Source organism: Haliotis cracherodii, unplaced genomic scaffold (genome assembly GCF_022045235.1).
Source record: "Haliotis cracherodii isolate W230 unplaced genomic scaffold, xgHalCrac1.p SCAF_15, whole genome shotgun sequence".
Classification (NCBI taxonomy): Eukaryota; Metazoa; Mollusca; class Gastropoda; order Lepetellida; family Haliotidae; genus Haliotis; species Haliotis cracherodii.
Window position 1 is genome coordinate 9985099 of NW_027266270.1, and position 25606 is coordinate 10010704.

Here is a 25606-nt window from a genome sequence, read left to right on the forward strand (position 1 = left end):
AGCCCTCCATTAACTGCGAAGTATCAGCATGGTCAACACAGTGATATGCTACCAATCCATATATCATCAATAACAAATGTGACAATTGTGTAGCAAATGCTGATGTTATGTTCATCTGACTATTTGCTGAGGATTGGGAAATCAGGAATGTTTTTGTTTTGCAAGTAGAAAAAGAAACCAGTGTTGTTTAGTCACTGCCATTCGTTTTGGTGCTGCCCATGTCTCACCTGTACAGTGTGCGTCAAATTTAGCAAAGTGACGATCTATCTGATGCCTTTAGAAATTGATACATAATGTTATCAGAATAGTCCAGGTATTTCAAAATGATTTTTATGAAAACAGTTGGCGATTGATTTACAGCATAAAATGGACATAGTTTTTAATATCTGATTTGGGGAACATGTGTCATACGAGCAAGTGCATTGGAGGCGGATTTGATATTCCACTCGTATTACTTTGTTAACTTGGAGACACACTAATAATGCAAACAACCTTTACAACGAAACTCGCTTTGTCAGAGCTCCTTCAGTCAAAGAGGAGAGGCGTTTCTATAATCAGATGGTGGACATATAGCACTCAGAGTGTACATGAAATGAGTTACTTCTCTGGGTAGGGTTGCTACATTTTATATACTGCAGTACATGAAAGTGTTACATTTATACATGGCTACACATTTACCTGGGCATTTAGGGAGGCCGCAGTTTTCCATTTGGGTTTCTGTTAGTGCGGCTGTACAGCTGGTATTATTGGCTGGCATAACACAACTTCTGCTTCTTTCCACGCTTCCCTCTTGGCCTTCACCACAGGTGGCTGTGCACGCCACAGAACTCCATTGGCTCCACTCGGTCACATTGTCGTCGCCTAGTGGTTGGAAAAAGCGAATAGTTTCATTGTTTTGTGCAATGCTTTTATATTTCTCTTGACAACATTTCCAGTATTTCTACACTGATGAATAAATATTAGAAAGTCAGTACAAAAGGCTTGGTCTGACATACATAATATATATGATCAATATATGAATGTGAATTTCTTCTTAAGGTTTGTCATACTCTTGCTTTATTTAGTTTAAATACTCCTGGTATCTTTACGACAGTCGCTCTACGCGTCCAGAAGTTATGCGTACTTTAACTGCTGCAAGTTGTAACAGACACATATTCAACAAACATATGGGAATGCATAAGATTGTGTTTGATCATACAACTCTTAAGATGTCATCTGATCTTTGTGGTTCGACATATGACCAGAAAGGCAAAGTTTCGTCCTCCAATAATTAACTGAAAGTTGTACATGTACACTACAGAAGTATAAACTGTATGAAAAAAATGGCCTTCACATACCACTACATGCAGGGACATTGCAGTGTGTCTGACTGGTTTCCATCAGTGGACCTGTGCAGTTCTTGCCACCAGCTTCCGGAGCGGGGTTGTTACAATCCCTACGTCTGCTCTGATTTGTCATGGCATCTACTCCACATGTGACAGGGCAGGGTACGATTGACCACGATGTCCAGTTTGACAGCCCTCCATTAACTGCGAAGTATCAGCATGGTCAACACAGTGATATGCTACCAATCCATATATCATCAATAACAAATGTGACAATTGTGTAGCAAATGCTGATGTTATGTTCATCTGACTATTTGCTGAGGATTGGGAAATCAGGAATGTTTTTGTTTTGCAAGTAGAAAAAGAAACCAGTGTTGTTTAGTCACTGCCATTCGTTTTGGTGCTGCCCATGTCTCACCTGTACAGTGTGCGTCAAATTTAGCAAAGTGACGATCTATCTGATGCCTTTAGAAATTGATACATAATGTTATCAGAATAGTCCAGGTATTTCAAAATGATTTTTATGAAAACAGTTGGCGATTGATTTACAGCATAAAATGGACATGGTTTTTAATATCTGATTTGGGGAACATGTGTCATACGAGCAAGTGCATTGGAGGCGGATTTGATATTCCACTCGTATTACTTTGTTAACTTGGAGACACACTAATAATGCAAACAACCTTTACAACGAAACTCGCTTTGTCAGAGCTCCTTCAGTCAAAGAGGAGAGGCGTTTCTATAATCAGATGGTGGACATATAGCACTCAGAGTGTACATGAAATGAGTTACTTCTCTGGGTAGGGTTGCTACATTTTATATACTGCAGTACATGAAAGTGTTACATTTATACATGGCTACACATTTACCTGGGCATTTAGGGAGGCCGCAGTTTTCCATTTGGGTTTCTGTTAGTGCGGCTGTACAGCTGGTATTATTGGCTGGCATAACACAACTTCTGCTTCTTTCCACGCTTCCCTCTTGGCCTTCACCACAGGTGGCTGTGCACGCCACAGAACTCCATTGGCTCCACTCGGTCACATTGTCGTCGCCTAGTGGTTGGAAAAAGCGAATCGTTTCATTGTTTTGTGCAATGCTTTTATATTTCTCTTGACAACATTTCCAGTATTTCTACACTGATGAATAAACATTAGAAAGTCAGTACAAAAGGCTTGGTCTGACATACATAATATATATGATCAATATATGAATGTGAATTTCTTCTTAAGGTTTGTCATACTCTTGCTTTATTTAGTTTAAATACTCCTGGTATCTTTACGACAGTCGCTCTACGCGTCCAGAAGTTATGCGTATTTTAACTGCTGCAAGTTGTAACAGACACATATTCAACAAACATATGGGAATGCATAAGATTGTGTGTGATCATACAACTCTTAAGATGTCATCTGATCTTTGTGGTTCGACATATGACCAGAAAGGCAAAGTTTCGTCCTCCAATAATTAAACTGAAAGTTGTACATGTACACTACAGAAGTATAAACTGTATGAAAAAAATGGCCTTCACATACCACTACATGCAGGGACATTGCAGTGTGTCTGACTGGTTTCCATCAGTGGACCTGTGCAGTTCTTGCCACCAGCTTCCGGAGCGGGGTTGTTACAATCCCTACGTCTGCTCTGATTTGTCATGGCATCTACTCCACATGTGACAGGGCAGGGTACGATTGACCAGTATGTCCAGTTTGACAGTCCTCCATTAACTGCGAAGTATCAGCATGGTCAACACAGTGATATGCTACCAATCCATATATCATCAATAACAAATGTGACAATTGTGTAGCAAATGCTGATGTTATGTTCATCTGACTATTTGCTGAGGATTGGGAAATCAGGAATGTTTCTGTTTTGCAAGTAGAAAAAGAAACCAGTGTTGTTTAGTCACTGCCATTCGTTTTGGTGCTGCCCATGTCTCACCTGTACAGTGTGCGTCAAATTTAGCAAAGTGACGATCTATCTGATGCCTTTAGAAATTGATACATAATGTTATCAGAATAGTCCAGGTATTTCAAAATGATTTTTATGAAAACAGTTGGCAATTGATTTACAGCATAAAATGGACATGGTTTTTAATATCTGATTTGGGGAACATGTGTCATACGAGCAAGTGCATTGGAGGCGGATTTGATATTCCACTCATATTACTTTGTTAACTTGGAGACACACTAATAATGCAAACAACCTTTACAACGAAACTCGCTTTGTCAGAGCTCCTTCAGTCAAAGAGGAGAGGCGTTTCTATAATCAGATGGTGGACATATAGCACTCAGAGTGTACATGAAATGAGTTACTTCTCTGGGTAGGGTTGCTACATTTTATATACTGCAGTACATGAAAGTGTTACATTTATACATGGCTACACATTTACCTGGGCATTTAGGGAGGCCGCAGTTTTCCATTTGGGTTTCTGTTAGTGCGGCTGTACAGCTGGTATTATTGGCTGGCATAACACAACTTCTGCTTCTTTCCACGCTTCCCTCTTGGCCTTCACCACAGGTGGCTGTGCACGCCACAGAACTCCATTGGCTCCACTCGGTCACATTGTCGTCGCCTAGTGGTTGGAAAAAGCGAATCGTTTCATTGTTTTGTGCAATGCTTTTATATTTCTCTTGACAACATTTCCAGTATTTCTACACTGATGAATAAACATTAGAAAGTCAGTACAAAAGGCTTGGTCTGACATACATAATATATATGATCAATATATGAATGTGAATTTCTTCTTAAGGTTTGTCATACTCTTGCTTTATTTAGTTTAAATACTCCTGGTATCTTTACGACAGTCGCTCTACGCGTCCAGAAGTTATGCGTATTTTAACTGCTGCAAGTTGTAACAGACACATATTCAACAAACATATGGGAATGCATAAGATTGTGTGTGATCATACAACTCTTAAGATGTCATCTGATCTTTGTGGTTCGACATATGACCAGAAAGGCAAAGTTTCGTCCTCCAATAATGAAACTGAAAGTTGTACATGTACACTACAGAAGTATAAACTGTATGAAAAAAATGGCCTTCACATACCACTACATGCAGGGACATTGCAGTGTGTCTGACTGGTTTCCATCAGTGGACCTGTGCAGTTCTTGCCACCAGCTTCCGGAGCGGGGTTGTTACAATCCCTACGTCTGCTCTGATTTGTCATGGCATCTACTCCACATGTGACAGGGCAGGGTACGATTGACCAGTATGTCCAGTTTGACAGCCCTCCATTAACTGCGAAGTATCAGCATGGTCAACACAGTGATATGCTACCAATCCATATATCATCAATAACAAATGTGACAATTGTGTAGCAAATGCTGATGTTATGTTCATCTGACTATTTGCTGAGGATTGGGAAATCAGGAATGTTTCTGTTTTGCAAGTAGAAAAAGAAACCAGTGTTGTTTAGTCACTGCCATTCGTTTTGGTGCTGCCCATGTCTGACCTGTACAGTGTGCGTCAAATTTAGCAAAGTGACGATCTATCTGATGCCTTTAGAAATTGATACATAATGTTATCAGAATAGTCCAGGTATTTCAAAATGATTTTTATGAAAACAGTTGGCGATTGATTTACAGCATAAAATGGACATGGTTTTTAATATCTGATTTGGGGAACATGTGTCATACGAGCAAGTGCATTGGAGGCGGATTTGATATTCCACTCGTATTACTTTGTTAACTTGGAGACACACTAATAATGCAAACAACCTTTACAACGAAACTCGCTTTGTCAGAGCTCCTTCAGTCAAAGAGGAGAGGCGTTTCTATAATCAGATGGTGGACATATAGCACTCAGAGTGTACATGAAATGAATTACTTCTCTGGGTAGGGTTGCTACATTTTATATACTGCAGTACATGAAAGTGTTACATTTATACATGGCTACACATTTACCTGGGCATTTAGGGAGGCCGCAGTTTTCCATTTGGGTTTCTGTTAGTGCGGCTGTACAGCTGGTATTATTGGCTGGCATAACACAACTTCTGCTTCTTTCCACGCTTCCCTCTTGGCCTTCACCACAGGTGGCTGTGCACGCCACAGAACTCCATTGGCTCCACTCGGTCACATTGTCGTCGCCTAGTGGTTGGAAAAAGCGAATCGTTTCATTGTTTTGTGCAATGCTTTTATATTTCTCTTGACAACATTTCCAGTATTTCTACACTGATGAATAAACATTAGAAAGTCAGTACAAAAGGCTTGGTCTGACATACATAATATATATGATCAATATAAGGAATGTGAATTTCTTCTTAAGGTTTGTCATACTCTTGCTTTATTTAGTTTAAATACTCCTGGCATCTTTACGACAGTCGCTCTACACGTCCAGAAGTTATGCGTATTTTAACTGCTGCAAGTTGTAACAGACACATATTCAACAAACATATGAGAGTGCATAAGATTGTGTGTGATCATACAACTCTTAAGATGTCATCTGATCTTTGTGGTTCGACATATGACCAGAAAGGCAAAGTTTCGTCCTCCAATAATGAAACTGAAAGTTGTACATGTACACTACAGAAGTATAAACTGTATGAAAAAAATGGCCTTTACATACCACTACATGCAGGGACATTGCAGTGTGTCTGACTGGTTTCCATCAGTGGACCTGTGCAGTTCTTGCCACCGGCTTCCGGAGCAGGGTTGTTACAATCCCTACGTCTGCTCTGATTTGTCATGGCATCAACTCCACATGTCAGAGGGCAGGGTACGATTGACCATGATGTCCAGTTTGACAGCCCTCCATCAACTGCATAGTATCAACATGGTCAACACAGTGATATGCTAGCAATACATATATTATGACTAATAAATGTGACAATTGTGTAGCAAATGCTTATGTTATGTTCATCCGACTATTTGCTGCTTATTGTGAAATCGGGAAAGGTTCAGTTTGCGCTAAGAAAAAGAAACCGAGGTGAGGGATTTGGTATTATTTGTTTACTTTCAGACATGTACATAGTTTGCTCTAGTCATCAAATTACCTAGGCTCCTCACATTGGAAGGTAAGTTAATAAGCATAGTGACTTTTTATGTCAATGACGGCTACTACCAGTATTCCAGGATATGATTATTGTTTTCGCGAACATCTGGTGTCATCACTGATTTACAGTAACCCATTGATACAATTTGCACCACTTCATTGCCTTGTATGCCAGGTGAAATCTGTTTTCGCAGAAAATCGAGACTGATTAATGTCTGATGTTCATTTTTATATTCAATTTTTGGCATTAAATATCAGCTGTAGAGGAAAATTTTCAGATAGGGTCAGTTTATTTTCATTTTCAACATCCATTTTTTAACATGATTATCTTTTCAACTTAATTCATGAGGCGTGAGGATTTATTTCCGCTTCAATAAGTGTCGCATGTTAAAGCACGTGAGTCGAAGCATGCAAATGAATGTATGTGTCAAGTCATTTGTCCTACGGTTGTTTTAAAAGCTGCAGCTGCAGCTGTACTTCACATAAAAAAAACGCCTACTGGTAACAGCAACTGTAACTTCAATCAAGAGCAACTTTTACTCTCAATTTTGACCAGATGTGATTCAATTGCCGTCTCACCCTGGTGCCATCAGTAGCTATGCCTAAGCCTTCCTCATTCTTTCCTGTGTTCCACGTTGTCCCTACATCTTTCCCTCCCGCAAGTGCCTACCACAATTTCGACCAACAAATTATCTAATTACCGGACATTCATGTGTACACGTCAACTAAACGTCCGACACAAAGAGCCGTTTTGTGGTTTCTTATTGCAATATCAGCACGTTCCATACACCTTCGTCCTTCAGCGTTCATTTCCTTAAACATTTTTGAAGGTGCTCTACTAAAGTTGATTTTACTGTGAATACACAGAACTAGAAATGTGATTAATACCAAATGTGTGTGTATGGTTTTTTTGTTCTTTTTTGTTCAACGCCACAATCTGTACCATTCCAGCTACATAACGGCTGGTGGTAAAGAATCCAATGATTTATATTTTTAGCATCAAGCCACGCCGTCGGGGTACGATGACAGGCAGTCAGCCAAGTTACCGAGCCTGACCACCTGATCTATTCTATCTGTCTGTAGGCTGTCAAAACATCGATGCATTCACACGCACGTGTTTGTCTGAAAATACTTTTCTATTTTGAGATGTATAATGGAATAAGAATCAAGCATTATTCAGTGTCATGTTAAAATTTAGTTATGTAGAATTTGGTTACGTCTAGTTCCTACGTTTCTTCTTTACAGTGTAGATTTGGTTTTACAAAAGAAAAGAACTGAACTAGGAATACAAGAATCCAGGGAAAAAGCCTCGTCTATTTGAAATTTAGAATTATGCATGATCCACAGTGACAACAAACTATCCACAAGCTTGTGTGACAAGAAGGGTGACTTTACCTTGATCATAGTCAACTTCCATTTATGTCTACGGTCTAAGGTACATTTCCGAACTTTTGAAGTGCGACAGAGTCTCTTCCTTCTGTGTCTATTTCAAAGAGCGTCATATGACTCTTGCTCTGAAGATGCTTTATCAGGATTACAACATTTTTGGAATTATTGAGCAATGTCAGTTGTGACGTGTGTCATTAATTACTGGAGTGTGTGTGGAATGGTGTATATGCTGAACATTAAATATACTCCCGAAACATTAGAGATTCATATGTTATTATATCTCTCATGTCAACGTGACATTTCAAAACTGAATTTCGTTCGTTTGTGTATATCTAACTTAAAATTATTATAAAATACAATGTTTAAACTTAAAATAGGAAACAAAATGAATAGAATCAATAAGAAATTTATTAAAAGGTTGGTGACAGTATTCTAAGGTATTCTAAGGTTTGTGGTTTTAGGTTTTTGACAATCGTATAAGCATCTGGCTATATTTGCCAAGGATTTCAGATTTCAGATTTCATCTAAAAAATTATCAACGATAAGCTATAGTTTAGTATCATTCTTGTTGAAGAGTACTGTTTCATTTTGTAACAATCACCTTCATTGGTGTTGTGACCAATCTATTAATTCGTATGACAATTTAAATGTACAGTTGTCGTAAGATGGTATATTACCAAAACGTTTGGCGACGTGATTCTACGTGTGATATTTATGTACAACTTATATCTGTTATGGGCGTTGCTATATGAAGTAAGGACAATAGTTTTTGATAAGCAGCTTCTTTCTTCATTAAAACAATCAGGAGCTACGTTTAGGTGAAGGTGAAAGTGTTTTTTGATTGTTTGTTGTTTAACGCCGTAAACATATTCTACAAGTCTGTAAATAACCGAGTATGGACCAGACAATCCAGTCTCTGATATCATGAGCATCGATCTACGTAATTGGGATACGATGACATGCATCAACCAAGTCAAGGACCCTGATCACCGTTAGTTATCCTCTTGCGAAAAGCATGGGTTTCTTAGGGGGTAAGTCTAATCCAAATATCATCTTTGTTTATTGTGATAATTTAGGGAATACTTAATCACAAATGCTTAAATTAAATTTGAAAAACGGAATAAGTGTAATACAGACGATGAAAAACCACAGGGGAAATCGTCCCGAAACGAAACATTCCGCCACTGTTGGGATCCCCATTTGTGCGATCCTAATTTCTCATTGGTAAGACAAAAGTGGTTTAAGGGGGCATCTTATGTGTGACACAAAAAATTGGTGAAAATATCATAAATCATAACCACACAACTTATGGATGAACTATATTCACATACACTGTACTGAGTGAAAACCTTTTGAAAATATATATTAATGAGTGAGTGAAAATATCAATCATTTGGGCTTTAAGAGAAATTACAGATAAGAAAAAGTATTCAACTGCGGCAAATTTGCAGACTGATTTTCAGTTTGTTCTCAATTCCGAGAGGGCTCTGCACTTGTTTTTTTTTCGCATACAAGATCAAGACCAGATCACAAACTTCCATTCGTTGGTAATGTTTCCAAAGAGGATGCCCGACCACCATTAACACCAAACACCTTATCAAGAAGTACAATATATCTCACTGAGCAGTCGGTCGACGCCAACAAATCATCTCGAGGGATGGAATCAAACTCTGTACAAATGTTGATTGAGATACTCCAGGTTGAGCAGGGTAATACTACGATCACCATCCAGTTCGTTTGATGCCACCCAAGAAGAAGAAGTTTCGAGGTCTAGACAATGCCCATGAGAGATAAGAGATAACTTCTTGCCAGTCAGTTAACAATTATCACAATGCTGTTTCACATTTTGTTTGACTGGGGTTTGTGTAAATTTGAGATGTCGCTAAACATTTTCTACAAATGTAAATAAGTATCCGCCGCGCCCGTACAGTGCTTGTATTTCCGCGTGCTCGACGAAATCTTCATGGAATGCATGCAGTCATTCGCTAATATCATGCCTCAGAGATGGCGTTTGAGTAAGCTTGACAGAGGGAGGACTCTGGCATGCACTTTTGCATGACGTCTTAATGTGTCCTCGGCTGTCATTCAGAGACTAGGGGAACGTTTTCAGCACACATGACAAGTGCAGTAATCACGTTGCCCTGGTCGTCCACAAATCATAAAAAGAACACGGAATCGACTCATCGTCCTGACGACAAGACGCCAACGCACCATTACTGCAAACGCTCTTAGATGCCGCTTAAGTTATTAAATCAGAGAGATATGTTTTAACAAATGACAGACATCTATTAATTCTAGAGGCATTTAATATAGTGATCCTAATAGTTCAATTTTATCAACAAATATGTATGAGAAAAGGTCTGCACCAACTAGAGGCCCTCCTATATATACAACTCTTTAACCTGTGATCACAGTTTCCTGTGCACCTGGCGTCGAAACGATTGATACCCTTCTTTACCTTCGGATGTCTTTGTTAATAAAGCATATGTAACATATGCTTGAGCAAAACATTACCTGGGCAGTCAGGGAGATTGCATTCTCTCGTGTCTCTTTCCAGAAGACGAGCGACGCAGTTAATTCCGTTGGATGGCGAAGTACAATTCCTGGTTCTGCTGGCAGTTCCGTTTATTCTTTTTCCACAAGTGACTGTACACACTGGCTCACTCCAATTCGTCCAGTCCGTAACGTTGTCATTACCTGAAAAGAGATATTAAGTTGGTATGTTTGCTTTCATTGACGCATCTTAATTGTGCATTTAACCGCTGTATTGTGACATCGTTCGTGAACCGAAATTCAGGCACTGTTGAAAAGAATGTTTGACTTTGTGTGAGTTCACTGGAGTATGAACCTTGTCAAGAGTGAGGGCCAACAGTGTGAATGTCAGCCTATGTCACCATTTGTCTACCTCGAAGGATGTAGGCCTTCTTCTATACACAATTTAATTGGGTACACGTGACTTTATGTTTACACTGACCACCATGCAAGAACCAGCTGTAAAGCGGAATAAAATAGTTTCCCTAAACGAAAGGTGACATGGGTATGTATGCTCAACAGGCTCCACAAGAGTGAGTGAGTGAGTTGGGTTTAACGCCGCTTTTAACATTATTCCAGTTATATCGCGGCGTATCAGCTTAATGTGGGAGGAAAGCCCGAAGTGATGCAGGTCTCAGACATTTACCACTTCGGTGAAACTCACGAGCATGGGTATGGTGCTGACAAACCTAGAAACATAATCGGGGCGAACCGGGATTCGAACCCACAATCATAGGTTTCTGGCGTGCCACCCGTGCCCCCAGGCTCCACAAGAATATCTGTTTATCTGTAGTTTATTTACAGCAAATGTATTCAAATAATAATATTATTGGATGGGAAACGTCCGTTAAGAACTACCTCAGGAAGTCAGTCAAAATGACAACGCTTCGTACTTCATTTACATCAAGTACAATTGGCAGACACGACAAACGTGACGGGAGAGATTTCAGGAGATTTTTAATGAACCTGGAGCGATAACATGTATTAGTCATAATTATCATCGGACCAATCACGGGAAGGTGATTATAAGGATGTGTACTAAGATAAATTCATAGATTGCCGTAGACACGGATCGAGTCAATACCATGATGCATTGAATGTACATTTCTTGGGTTGGTTCACTAGGATGGGTCGTAGCGAGGATATCTGTAAACGATGCATACAGCCAAACTCTCTGACGTTTCTCAATGTATGCTTAAAGCTGAGTACAAGATTAAAGGGTTTAAAGGATCAGAAATAACGCTTCTGTATCTATTCGTGCTAGGGAATTCCCAGGTACCCGTCCTGGAAGATATACTTGGTCCGCCAGTGTTTAGGTCATTTCAAGAATTCAGTCTCGCGAAACACGTATGAACGTCCAATTGTGTCGTTCATACATTTATGAACGTCAATTTTGCGGTCTTGTGATTGATTTGTTTGTCCGATGGAACAGCCGTATATCATATAAATGTCACATTAAATAAATGGTGTTTTTTTAAAAGATTACAGTATTCCTTTCAATAGTTTAACACTGTCATTGCATCGTTAAATGTAATTGTACAAACCTGAACAAACTCCTTAATGTACTGTTCACAACATTGTGTTATGGTATCCAAACTCGGGATATTAGGTTAAGTATTAGTTCCTGGTCCTGATCTATAAACAATGATAATAACGCTTTCGACCTGATAGTTGTTACTTTATAACATCCATATGTATATGCGTATCATATGTTTATGGCCATGTGTTAATTTTCGTTAGAAGTAAGCATTACGAACTAACTTGAGCAACGTGGAAGGTTACAAGGACTTGTAGCTGTTTCTTGCAAATGTTCCGTACAAAATAGACCATTATACGTAGGGGGTGGATTTGTACAAGTTCTTGTTCGAATGACAAATCCCTGGATATCTGTCCCACAGCGTTCTCCACACAGGGGTTTGCTCCAATCATCCCATTCAGATACCCCGCCGTCGACTGCAAGGTAGACGTTAAGGTGCCTATAGTACACTAGTTACTTTTCATCACCACATTGGAACATTAGACGGTCGTTAGTGAGAGGCCTTTGCAGTGAAAATTACTTTTAGGGGTGAGACTTTATATTTTATTCTCTGATATTGATAATGCTTGGAACTATTTAACTGAATCGGTAGTAAACGCGCGTACGTGAGATCTTTACTTCACTCCTCTGATACCACGACTGCCCTCATTCTATTGAATAAACTATTAACAAATCTGCGAATATTATTAAGTATATCCAATAATCCAAAACAATATGACATGCATAATACAACAGTGTGGCCAGGCTCAGATTGAAGGACAGTGCCCCTTTGGTTTAATGTGCTAAATGTTTAATTCTCTTGTGCTCTAAGGTCCGGTTAACTAAATAACCACTTTTGCTTTTATTGTACAAAACATGTTCTTGAGGTGCAAACACTCCACCTTATCTAAGAGGGCTGAAGCTGTGATCTATACGATTAATTGTGAATGTGGTTACTCGCACCTCAAACCAAGTAGATACCTGCCTGAAAGAACAAACGACTTCAACAGCCAAAGAAGACAGCAAATCAACCCTCTCAGGCCACCAGGAAACATTCAGAAGCCATCAAATTCAGTTTGACAAGTCCAAATCCTCTCAACCAAACTATAATAGGAATTGGAATCTCAGAAGCTATATAAATACGCCGTCTAAAAAATCTTGTCAACAGAGATAAAGGGAATTACAGCTCGTCTCCCCATGAAGATCTATTCAATTAATTTTCACATAGCAACCAAGCAGGGTGTCATAAAGTCCATCTGGCTTCATTGCATGTGTGCTATTTGATATTCTTACTGTCCATCTGGCTTCAGCCACTCATCTGTGTCCTACTTCGTATCCATAACCTGTTGTTGTTAATGTTAATCTGCTGCTTATCACAACATAATATGCATATATACCTCTCTTCCCTTGGTTGTATTCACTCTAACGTGATAACGGTGTACGGCTCTAATAAACGAGAAATGTTTTCCATAAAGTTGTATGTTTTCTTATTTACTCACCAATTTCTGGAATACCAATCACATTCGTACTTAAAGCTGCAAAGATTTAGCTTGGTTTATCGCTCAGTATTAAGACATCCTCAAACAGTTTGGTTCATCTGTTGTAAATGCTCCTTATTGCAATCGTTCTAGTGTGTACTTGTGCTACGCTATTATCGCCCTGTGACAATTGCGAGTGTGTGTGTGTGTGTGTGTGTGTGTGTGCATTAACAAACTTATTATACATTAGTTGGGCAACTTACTAAGGCAGTGTTGATAATTAATTCTTAAAACACTGGGAGAATTGTCCTCTTACCAACATCAAGAAATCTAAATCAAGACCACTTTCTTCACAATACCCACATGTATGTATTTACTCATGTATATAGACATGTCTAACGTGTATTTATCAAATATCGTTTTGAAACACAGTTTAAGAAACTTACTTGGACATTGATTGAGGAGACAGTTTCGAGTTTCGCTTTCATTGTAAGGCCCTTCACACATTGCACCGCCAAATTCCGGAGGTATACAATTTCTGATTCTGACAACCACTTTCGTGGCATTGTTGGAGCAGCTTACAGAACATTCAGGGTTATTCCATTCACTCCACATCGTGAATCTTCCGTCAACTAAAAAGTAAGCACATATGGCATTCAGTAAATGCAGGTGATACATGTATATCGTGGTGTGACCTACACGCTCAGCAGTCTGTTGCTTTATTTCTGAATAAGTGATAGCTCAATATTTCAATCCCCTCTTCGTCCACTGATACAACGCACTCCGAATTTTATGTCAGTTGGTTTTGGGCCTTTCTCACACACTTTGACATAAATATAACTTCATTTATTGTAGCTGGTGAGTCACTCTCAATCTGTACCATCAAAGACCATTGCTATTGTTGATTATTCAGGAACACCAAAACACCATCAGTCATACTGTAACAGGGAACGTCCGCCTAGATACGTATGCCTTGTCCGCAATTAATATTTAAATAATAGTTTTAAAGTAGTATGTGCCCTCTTCATCCCATGTCACGCGCAAACCTGTTAGCCTACATATATATTGGTTGTATACTCAACAATAAACGTTCCTGTGACACCAATATTTTAGTGTATTTTTCCAACAAGTAAAGTTTGGTTTTCAATATTGTAGTACATGTATGGGATCAAGTCACAAAAACGCAACTGCTACAGAAAAGCATGCATTCCCTGCAAACGTTTACTTTTATGCAAGCCCCATTCATTGCACAACCCAAGAATGGGTATAAAAACATGTGCGTTAACGGGATTCCATATGCATTGTTTAGCATCCTGCTGACAACAACCACTCAGGAAAACAACAAAATTACGCAATTATTCAACATTACGAAATGTCACGCATGTCCGGAAATGAGCGTCTTGGAGTCATTGGTATGCTTGAAGTAGGATCGAGTCAACGTGATGTTGCAAGACAATTTGACGTCCACAGAAACACCAGCGTGGGAGGAAAGCCTAAAGTGATGCAGGTCTCAGACGTTTACCAGTTCGTCGAAACCCACGAGCACGGGTATGGTGCTGACAAGCCTAGAAACATAATCGGGGCGAACCGGGATTCGAACCCACAATCAAAGGTTTCTGGCGTGCCCAAGGGACGCAACTCTGCACAGCAAATCGCGGCGCCAAAGACGACTGGGCCACCAGTGCCCCCGTGTCATGGAAGAAGATCGGTTCGGGGGCGGCAGCGTTGTGGTATGGTGTGAGATTACAGCAAGACAGAGGACCCGTTTGATAGTGGTAGAAGAAAATCTCAATGGACAACGCTACTGAGAGGAGATCATCGGCTCTGTTGTTCTACCGTTTTTGCGTCGTCATGGCCCAGACATTACCTTTCAACATGACAACTCATATTTCTCGACTTGTTCAGGATTCACTTCAAGAAAACAACGTGAATGTCATCCCCTGGCCTGCCCGCTCCCCTGATCTCTCGAATCGAATCGAGCACATGTGTGATGAGATGGATCGGTGCCTTCGTCGTCAACAACGTGTTCCACGGACACTCCAGGAACTTCGAAACATGCTCTAGCAGATATGGACAGATATCCCGCTTGGTCCATTCCATGAGACGAAGATGTGTTGCTTGCATCGCAACCAGAGGTGGACACACACAATAAATTGACATTTTGGCATTGTCATGTTTTTTGTATGAAAACACGCATTTTCTGAATTCAGTATGGCAAATTTAACCATTTGAACACTTACAGGAGTCTTTAATTAAATCTTATTCAATGTCACGGGGACTTTTGTTGTTCAGTATATCTAATTCACATGAATCTTCAAATTATTGAACAGAACATGGGTTTAAAATGGGTCCTTTCCATCTTGTCTCACTTGATCACTATTTCTCACAAATAAAAAGCTTGATTGAGTGCTGACATTGGTTCATCGAAAGTTATGAAATGTTACAGTAATTCGATAACCATGTGTAATGCGTGTAAGTTCTGAACTTCTGTGATCAATGAAAACATCATCTGAACATATTTTGTGACATATTTATTTAATAGGTTCCTTAGAAAGTTTTTTATTCTAAAAATATCAGATGACGGGAGAGCAACATTAACTGGGTTTTTCTTGAGTCCTTTATGGATTTATGGGTGTTTCCTTCACTCAGATTGGTGTGGTGTGAGTGTTGTGTTAATTTGCTTTTAAATATATATCAGTTAAATCACAGAGTGTAAGCATACAGTTTCGCAGACAGCCCAAAGCGATGCATGGCGAAGATGCTCAGCACATTTGCAAACGCTATAAAACAGTTAGAATAGGTATTTTCATCACGCTTTGTTCATGTGCAACATCTCCCATCAATCTAATATTCTTTAAATCTGTAGTCAAGTTGATACGTTCAACATTTGCAAAAAAGTTGACATTGTTTGAAATTGTTTTTCAAGTCATTTACAAAAATTATAAGTATGATACATACTTGGACATTCTGTGTGGTTGCAACTTCTGTTTGCACTCTCTTCAGAGGGTCCTGCACAGTTGGCTCCCCCAAACTGTGGAGGAGGTTCGGTGCAGTTCCTATTTCTAGAAACGATCTTCTCGGCTTCACGTCCACAGGTGACAGGACAGTCAGGGTTACTCCATTCACCCCATTCACTAAAACCACCATCAACTGCAAAACACAATCAAACGTTACTATTGAGATCTTAAATCATTTGATAAACGTTTCGTTTACCCAAATGAATGTTTTAGTGAGTTGTGTTTATGCTGTGTTCAAATGTGATGCAGTAACATCACAGAGTGTAAGCTTAATATTTGGCGGAGAGCCCAAAGCAGTACAAGTCGTAGATGTTTACCACTTTGATGATACACACAGAAACCGATATGGTGATGACAGAAACAGATCATAATCAGTGTGAATACAGGACAACGAAAAACATATATGGGAAATATATGGTTGCAGTTTGTTATGTCTACAGTAGCAATATGGTAAGAACCGATCAGCCCAGGTTAGGTGATTGACTTGTAACTTTATATTGTGTATAGGGAAGACTTCACCACGTTTAGTACAATTCTGGTAACAAAGTATTCCAACGTTGGTTGTACTAATAATTTACTTTACCTATACATAATTATTTTTACCAAGCAGAGCAAATATTTTAATTATACTATGCGACATTTACATACCATCTGTACAACTTCATAATAGACCATTCACCGTATTTCTTAAGCAAATGTGTTAGTGCTTCATAGTCCACAAATTATTAAACAATTAGAATAGTAACATTTATTATGCCTTGTTACTGTGCAAACCACATACTACTTTAAACATGTGCAACAAAAGGGGACATTGTTTGAATCTTTGGCTGAATCTATACGTTTTTCAAGTCAAAAACAAAGTTTATAAGAGATACATACTTGGACATTCTGTGTGGTTGCAACTTCTGTTTGCACTCTCTTCAAAGGGTCCTGCACAGTTGGCTCCCCCAAACTGTGGAGTAGGTTCGGTGCAGTTCCTATTTCTAGAAACGATCTTCTCGGCTTCACGTCCACAGGTGACAGGACAGTCAGGGTTACTCCATTCACCCCATTCACTAAAACCACCATCAACTGCAAAACACAATCAAACGTTACTATTGAGATCTTAAATCATTTGATAAACGTTTCGTTTACCCAAATGAATGTTTTAGTGAGTTGTGTTTATGCTGTGTTCAAATGTGATGCAGTAACATCACAGAGTGTAAGCTTAATATTTGGCGGAGAGCCCAAAGCAGTACAAGTCGTAGATGTTTACCACTTTGATGATACACACAGAAACCGATATGGTGATGACAGAAACAGATCATAATCAGTGTGAATACAGGACAACGAAAAACATATATGGGAAATATATGGTTGCAGTTTGTTATGTCTACAGTAGCAATATGGTAAGAACCGATCAGCCCAGGTTAGGTGATTGACTTGTAACTTTATATTGTGTATAGGGAAGACTTCACCACGTTTAGTACAATTCTGGTAACAAAGTATTCCAACGTTGGTTGTACTAATAATTTACTTTACCTATACATAATTATTTTTACCAAGCAGAGCAAATATTTTAATTATACTATGCGACATTTACATACCATCTGTACAACTTCATAATAGACCATTCACCGTATTTCTTAAGCAAATGAGTTAGTGCTTCATAGTCCACAAATTATTAAACAATTAGAATAGTCACATTTATTATGCCTTGTTACTGTGCAAACCACATACTACTTTAAACATGTGCAACAAAAGGGGACATTGTTTGAATCTTTGGCTGAATCTATACGTTTTTCAAATCAAGTACAAAGTTTATAAGAGATACATACTTGGACATTCTGTGTGGTTGCAACTTCTGTTTGCACTCTCTTCAAAGGGTCCTGTACAGTTGGCTCCCCCAAACTGTGGAGGAGGTTCGGTGCAGTTCCTATTTCTAGAAACGATCTTCTCGGCTTCACGTCCACAGGTGACAGGACAGTCAGGGTTACTCCATTCACCCCATTCACTAAAACCACCATCAACTGCAAAATACAATCAAACGTTACTATTGAGATCTTAAATCATTTGATAAACGTTTCGTTTACCCAAATGAATGTTTTAGTGAGTTGTGTTTATGCTGTGTTCAAATGTGTTTCAGTTACATCACAGAGTGTAAGCTTAATATTTGGCGGAGAGCCCAAAGCAGTACAAGTCGTAGATGTTTACCACTTTGATGATACACACAGAAACCGATATGGTGATGACAGAAACAGATCATAATCAGTGTGAATACAGGACAACGAAAAACATATATGGGAAATATATGGTTGCAGTTTGTTATGTCTACAGTAGCAATATGGTAAGAACCGATCAGCCTAGGTTAGGTGATTCACTTGTAACTTTATATTGTGTATAGGGAAGACTTCACCACGTTTAGTACAATTCTGGTAACAAAGTATTCCAACGTTGGTTGTACTACTAATTTACTTTACCTATACATAATTATTTTTACCAAGCAGAGCAAATATTTTAATTATACTATGCGACATTTACATACCATCTGTACAACTTCATAATAGACCATTCACCGTATTTCTTAAGCAAATGTGTTAGTGCTTCATAGTCCACAAATTATTAAACAATTAGAATAGTAACATTTATTATGTCTTGTTACTGTGCAAACCACATACTACTTTAAACATGTGCAACAAAAGGGGACATTGTTTGAATCTTTGGCTGAATCTATACGTTTTTCAAATCAAGTACAAAGTTTATAAGAGATACATACTTGGACATTCTGTGTGGTTGCAACTTCTGTTTGCACTCTCTTCAAAGGGTCCTGTACAGTTGGCTCCCCCAAACTGTGGAGGAGGTTCGGTGCAGTTCCTATTTCTAGAAACGATCTTCTCGGCTTCACGTCCACAGGTGACAGGACAGTCAGGGTTACTCCATTCACCCCATTCACTAAAACCACCATCAACTGCAAAAGACAATCAAACGTTACTCTTGGGTTCTTAAATCATTTGATAAACGTTTCGTTTCCCCAATTGAATGTTTTAGTGAGTTGTGATTGTGATATGTTCAAATGTGTTTCAGTTACATCACAGAGTGTAAGCTTAATTTTTGGCCGACAGCCCAAAGCAGTACAAGTCGTAGATGTTTACCACTTTGATGATACACAGAAACCGATATGGTGATGACAAAGAAAGGATCATAATCAGGGTGAATACGGGACAACGAAAAACATAGATTGGAAATCTGGTAAAGCTTATGTTATATATACATTTGCAATATGGTAAGAACCGATCAGCCCAGTTTGGGTGATTGAGCTGTAACTTTATATTGTGTATTGGGAATATGTCAAAACGTTTAGTGCCATTCTGGTAACAAAGTATTCCAACGTTGGTTGTACTAATAATTTACTTTACCTATACATAATTATTTTTAGCAAGTACAGCAAATACTTTGATAATACTATGCAATATTTACATACCATCTGTACAACTTCATAATAGACCATTAATCGTATTTCTTAAGCAAATGTGTTAGTGCTTCATAGTCCACAAATTATTAAACAATTAAAATAGTAACATTTGTTATGACTTGTTACTGTGCAAACTACATACCAATTTAAAAACATGCAACAAAAGGGGACATTGTTTGAATCTTTGGCTGAATCTATACGTTTTTCAAGTCAAAAACAAAGTTTATAAGAGATACATACTTGGACATTCTGTGTGGTTGCAACTTCTGTTTGCACTCTCTTCAAAGGGTCCTGTACAGTTGGCTCCCCCAAACTGTGGAGGAGGTTCGGTGCAGTTCCTATTTCTAGAAACGATCTTCTCGGCTTCACGTCCACAGGTGACAGGACAGTCAGGGTTACTCCATTCACCCCATTCACTAAAACCACCATCAACTGCAAAAGACAATCAAACGTTACTCTTGGGTTCTTAAATCATTTGATAAACGTTTCCTTTCCCCAATTGAATGTTTTAGTGAGTTGTGATTGTGATATGTTCAAATGTGTTTCAGTTTCATCACAGAGTGTAAGCTTAATATTTGGCGGACAGCCCAAAGCGCCACAAGCCGTAGATGCTTACCACTTTGATGATACACAGAAACCGATATGGTGATGACAAAGAAAGGATCATAATCAGGGTGAATACGGGACAACGAAAAACATAGATTGGAAATCTGGTAAAGCTTATGTTATATATACATTTGCAATATGGTAAGAACCGATCAGCCCAGTTTGGGTGATTGAGCTGTAACTTTATATTGTGTATTGGGAATACGTCACCACGTTTAGTGCCATTCTGGTAACAAAGTATTCCAACGTTGGATGTACTAATAATTTACTTTACCTATACATAATTATTTTTAGCAAGTACAGCAAATACTTTAATAATACCATGCAATATTTACATACCATCTGTACAACTTCATTATAGACCATTCACCATATTTCTTAAGCAAATGTGTTAGTGCTTCATAGTCCACAAATTATTAAACAATTAAAATAGTAACATTTATTATGCCTTGTTACTGTGCAAACTACATACCAATTTAAACACGTGCAACCAAAGGGGACATTGTTTGAATCTTTGGCTGAATCTATACGTTTTTCAAGTCAAATACAAAGTTTATAAGATATACATACTTGGACATTCTGTGTGGTTGCAACTTCTGTTTGCACTCTCTTCAAAGGGTCCTGTACAGTTGGTTCCCCCAAACTGTGGAGGAGGTTCGGTGCAGTTCCTATTTCTAGAAACGATCTTCTCGGCTTCACGTCCACAGGTGACAGGACAGTCAGGGTTACTCCATTCACCCCATTCACTAAAACCACCATCAACTGCAAAACACAATCAAACGTTACTCTTGGGTTCTTAAATCATTTGATAAACGTTTCCTTTCCCCAATTGAATGTTTTGTGAGTTATGATGTGTTCAAATGTGTGTTCAGTTACATCACAGAGTGTAAGCTTAATTTTTGGCCAACAGCCCAAAGCAGTACAAGTCGTAGATGCTTACCACTTTGATGATACACAGAAACCGATATGGTGATGACAAAGAAAGGATCATAATCAGGGTGAATACGGGACAACGAAAAACATAGATTGGAAATCTGGTAAAGCTTATGTTATATATGCATTTGCAATATGGTAAGAACCGATCAGCCCAGTTTGGGTGATTGAGCTGTAACTTTATATTGTGTATTGGGAATATGTCACCACGTTGAGTGCCATTCTGGTAACAAAGTATTCCAACGTTGGTTGTACTAATAATTTACTTTACCTATACATAATTATGTTTAGCAAGTACAGCATATACTTTAATAATACCATGCAATATTTACATACCATCTGTACAACTTCATAATAGACCATTCACCATATTTCTTAAGCAAATGTGTTAATGCTTCATAGTCCACAAATTATTAAACAATTAAAATAGTAACATTTGTTATGACTTGTTACTGTGCAAACTACATACCAATTTAAAAACATGCAACAAAAGGGGACATTGTTTGAATCTTTGGCTGAATCTATACGTTTTTCAAGTCAAAAACAAAGTTTATAAGAGATACATACTTGGACATTCTGTGTGGTTGCAACTTCTGTTTGCACTCTCTTCAAAGGGTCCTGTACAGTTGGCTCCCCCAAACTGTGGAGGAGGTTCGGTGCAGTTCCTATTTCTAGAAACGATCTTCTCGGCTTCACGTCCACAGGTGACAGGACAGTCAGGGTTACTCCATTCACCCCATTCACTAAAACCACCATCAACTGCAAAAGACAATCAAACGTTACTCTTGGGTTCTTAAATCATTTGATAAACGTTTCCTTTCCCCAATTGAATGTTTTAGTGAGTTGTGATTGTGATATGTTCAAATGTGTTTCAGTTTCATCACAGAGTGTAAGCTTAATATTTGGCGGACAGCCCAAAGCGCCACAAGCCGTAGATGCTTACCACTTTGATGATACACAGAAACCGATATGGTGATGACAAAGAAAGGATCATAATCAGGGTGAATACGGGACAACGAAAAACATAGATTGGAAATCTGGTAAAGCTTATGTTATATATACATTTGCAATATGGTAAGAACCGATCAGCCCAGTTTGGGTGATTGAGCTGTAACTTTATATTGTGTATTGGGAATACGTCACCACGTTTAGTGCCATTCTGGTAACAAAGTATTCCAACGTTGGATGTACTAATAATTTACTTTACCTATACATAATTATTTTTAGCAAGTACAGCAAATACTTTAATAATACCATGCAATATTTACATACCATCTGTACAACTTCATTATAGACCATTCACCATATTTCTTAAGCAAATGTGTTAATGCTTCATAGTCCACAAATTATTAAACAATTAAAATAGTAACATTTATTATGCCTTGTTACTGTGCAAACTACATACCAATTTAAACACATGCAACAAAAGGGGACATTGTTTGAATCTTTGGCTGAATCTATACGTTTTTCAAGTCAAAAACAAAGTTTATAAGAGATACATACTTGGACATTCTGTGTGGTTGCAACTTCTGTTTGCACTCTCTTCAAAGGGTCCTGTACAGTTGGCTCCCCCAAACTGTGGAGGAGGTTCGGTGCAGTTCCTATTTCTAGAAACGATCTTCTCGGCTTCACGTCCACAGGTGACAGGACAGTCAGGGTTACTCCATTCACCCCATTCACTAAAACCACCATCAACTGCAAAACACAATCAAACGTTACTCTTGGGTTCTTAAATCATTTGATAAACGTTTCCTTTCCCCAATTGAATGTTTTAGTGAGTTGTGATTGTGATATGTTCAAATGTGTTTCAGTTTCATCACAGAGTGTAAGCTTAATTTTTGGCGGACAGCCCAAAGCGGTACAAGTCGTAGATGCTTACCACTTTGATGATACACAGAAACCGATATGGTGATGACAAAGAAAGGATCATAATCAGGGTGAATACAGGACAACGAAAAACATAGATTGGAAATCTGGTAAAGCTTATGTTATATATACATTTGCAATATGGTAAGAACCGATCAGCCCAGTTTGGGTGATTGAGCTGTAACTTTATATTGTGTATTGGGAATATGTCACCACGTTGAGTGCCATTCTGGTAACAAAGTATTCCAACGTTGGTTGTACTAATAATTTACTTTACCTATACATAACTATGTTTAGCAAGTACAGCAAATACTTTAATAATACCATGCAATATTTACATACCATCTGTACAACTTCATAATAGACCATTAATCGTATTTCTTAAGCAAATGTGTTAGTGCTTCATAGTCCACAAATTATTGAACAATTAAAATAGTAAAATTTATTATGTCTTGTTACTGTGCAAACCACATACCAATTTAAACACATGCAACAAAAGGGGACATTGTTTGAATCTTTGGCTGAATCTATACGTTTTTCAAGTCAAAAACAAAGTTTATAAGATATACATACTTGGACATTCTGTGTGGTTGCAACTTCTGTTTGCACTCTCTTCAAAGGGTCCTGTACAGTTGGCTCCCCCAAACTGTGGAGGAGGTTCGGTGCAGTTCCTATTTCTAGAAACGATCTTCTCGGCTTCACGTCCACAGGTGACAGGACAGTCAGGGTTACTCCATTCACCCCATTCACTAAAACCACCATCAACTGCAAAACACAATCAAACGTTACTCTTGGGTTCTTAAATCATTTGATAAACGTTTCGTTTCCCCAATTGAATGTTTTAGTGAGTTGTGATTGTGATATGTTCAAATGTGTTTCAGTTTCATCACAGAGTGTAAGCTTAATATTTGGCGGACAGCCCAAAGCGCCACAAGTCGTAGATGCTTACCACTTTGATGATACACAGAAACCGATATGGTGATGACAAAGAAAGGATCATAATCAGGGTGAATACGGGACAACGAAAAACATAGATTGGAAATCTGGTAAAGCTTATGTTATATATGCATTTGCAATATGGTAAGAACCGATCAGCCCAGTTTGGGTGATTGAGCTGTAACTTTATATTGTGTATTGGGAATACGTCACCACGTTGAGTGCCATTCTGGTAACAAAGTATTCCAACGTTGGTTGTACTAATAATTTACTTTACCTATACATAATTATGTTTAGCAAGTACAGCAAATACTTTAATAATACCATGCAATATTTACATACCATCTGTACAACTTCATAATAGACCATTCACCGTATTTCTTAAGCAAATGTGTTAATGCTTCATAGTCCACAAATTATTAAACAATTAAAATAGTAACATTTGTTATGACTTGTTACTGTGCAAACTACATACCAATTTAAAAACATGCAACAAAAGGGGACATTGTTTGAATCTTTGGCTGAATCTATACGTTTTTCAAGTCAAAAACAGAGTTTATAAGATATACATACTTGGACATTCTGTGTGGTTGCAACTTCTGTTTGCACTCTCTTCAGAGGGTCCTGTACAATTGGCTCCCCCAAACTGTGGAGGAGGTTCGGTGCAGTTCCTATTTCTAGAAACGATCTTCTCGGCTTCACGTCCACAGGTGACAGGACAGTCAGGGTTACTCCATTCACCCCATTCACTAAAACCACCATCAACTGCAAAAGACAATCAAACGTTACTCTTGGGTTCTTAAATCATTTGATAAACGTTTCCTTTCCCCAATTGAATGTTTTAGTGAGTTGTGATTGTGATATGTTCAAATGTGTTTCAGTTTCATCACAGAGTGTAAGCTTAATTTTTGGCCGACAGCCCAAAGCAGTACAAGCCGTAGATGCTTACCACTTTGATGATACACAGAAACCGATATGGTGATGACAAAGAAAGGATCATAATCAGGGTGAATACGGGACAACGAAAAACATAGATTGGAAATCTGGTAAAGCTTATGTTATATATACATTTGCAATATGGTAAGAACCGATCAGCCCAGTTTGGGTGATTGAGCTGTAACTTTATATTGTGTATTGGGAATATGTCACCACGTTGAGTGCCATTCTGGTAACAAAGTATTCCAACGTTGGTTGTACTAATAATTTACTTTACCTATACATAATTATGTTTAGCAAGTACAGCAAATACTTTAATAATACCATGCAATATTTACATACCATCTGTACAACTTCATAATAGACCATTCACCGTATTTCTTAAGCAAATGTGTTAATGCTTCATAGTCCACAAATTATTAAACAATTAAAATAGTAACATTTGTTATGACTTGTTACTGTGCAAACTACATACCAATTTAAAAACATGCAACAAAAGGGGACATTGTTTGAATCTTTGGCTGAATCTATACGTTTTTCAAGTCAAAAACAGAGTTTATAAGATATACATACTTGGACATTCTGTGTGGTTGCAACTTCTGTTTGCACTCTCTTCAGAGGGTCCTGTACA

General features: G+C 38.4%; 1 protein-coding gene across 1 annotated transcript; it reads right to left on the minus strand.

Annotated features, from left to right (window-relative positions):
* Nucleotides 1–625: 625 nt before the first annotated feature.
* On the minus strand, nucleotides 626–25603 carry LOC139462692 (SCO-spondin-like; the record flags this gene model as incomplete). Its single annotated transcript, XM_071244520.1, has 22 exons — nucleotides 626–861; nucleotides 1338–1529; nucleotides 2195–2377; nucleotides 2855–3046; nucleotides 3712–3894; nucleotides 4372–4563; nucleotides 5229–5411; nucleotides 5890–6081; nucleotides 10219–10401; nucleotides 11998–12189; nucleotides 13677–13862; nucleotides 16189–16380; nucleotides 17127–17318; nucleotides 18065–18256; nucleotides 19003–19194; nucleotides 19939–20130; nucleotides 20875–21066; nucleotides 21805–21996; nucleotides 22741–22932; nucleotides 23677–23868; nucleotides 24613–24804; nucleotides 25549–25603. Coding segments are annotated over 22 exons (4089 nt in total), but the record flags the coding sequence as incomplete, so codon positions are not given.
* Between the last annotated feature and the right edge of the window lie 3 nt (nucleotides 25604–25606).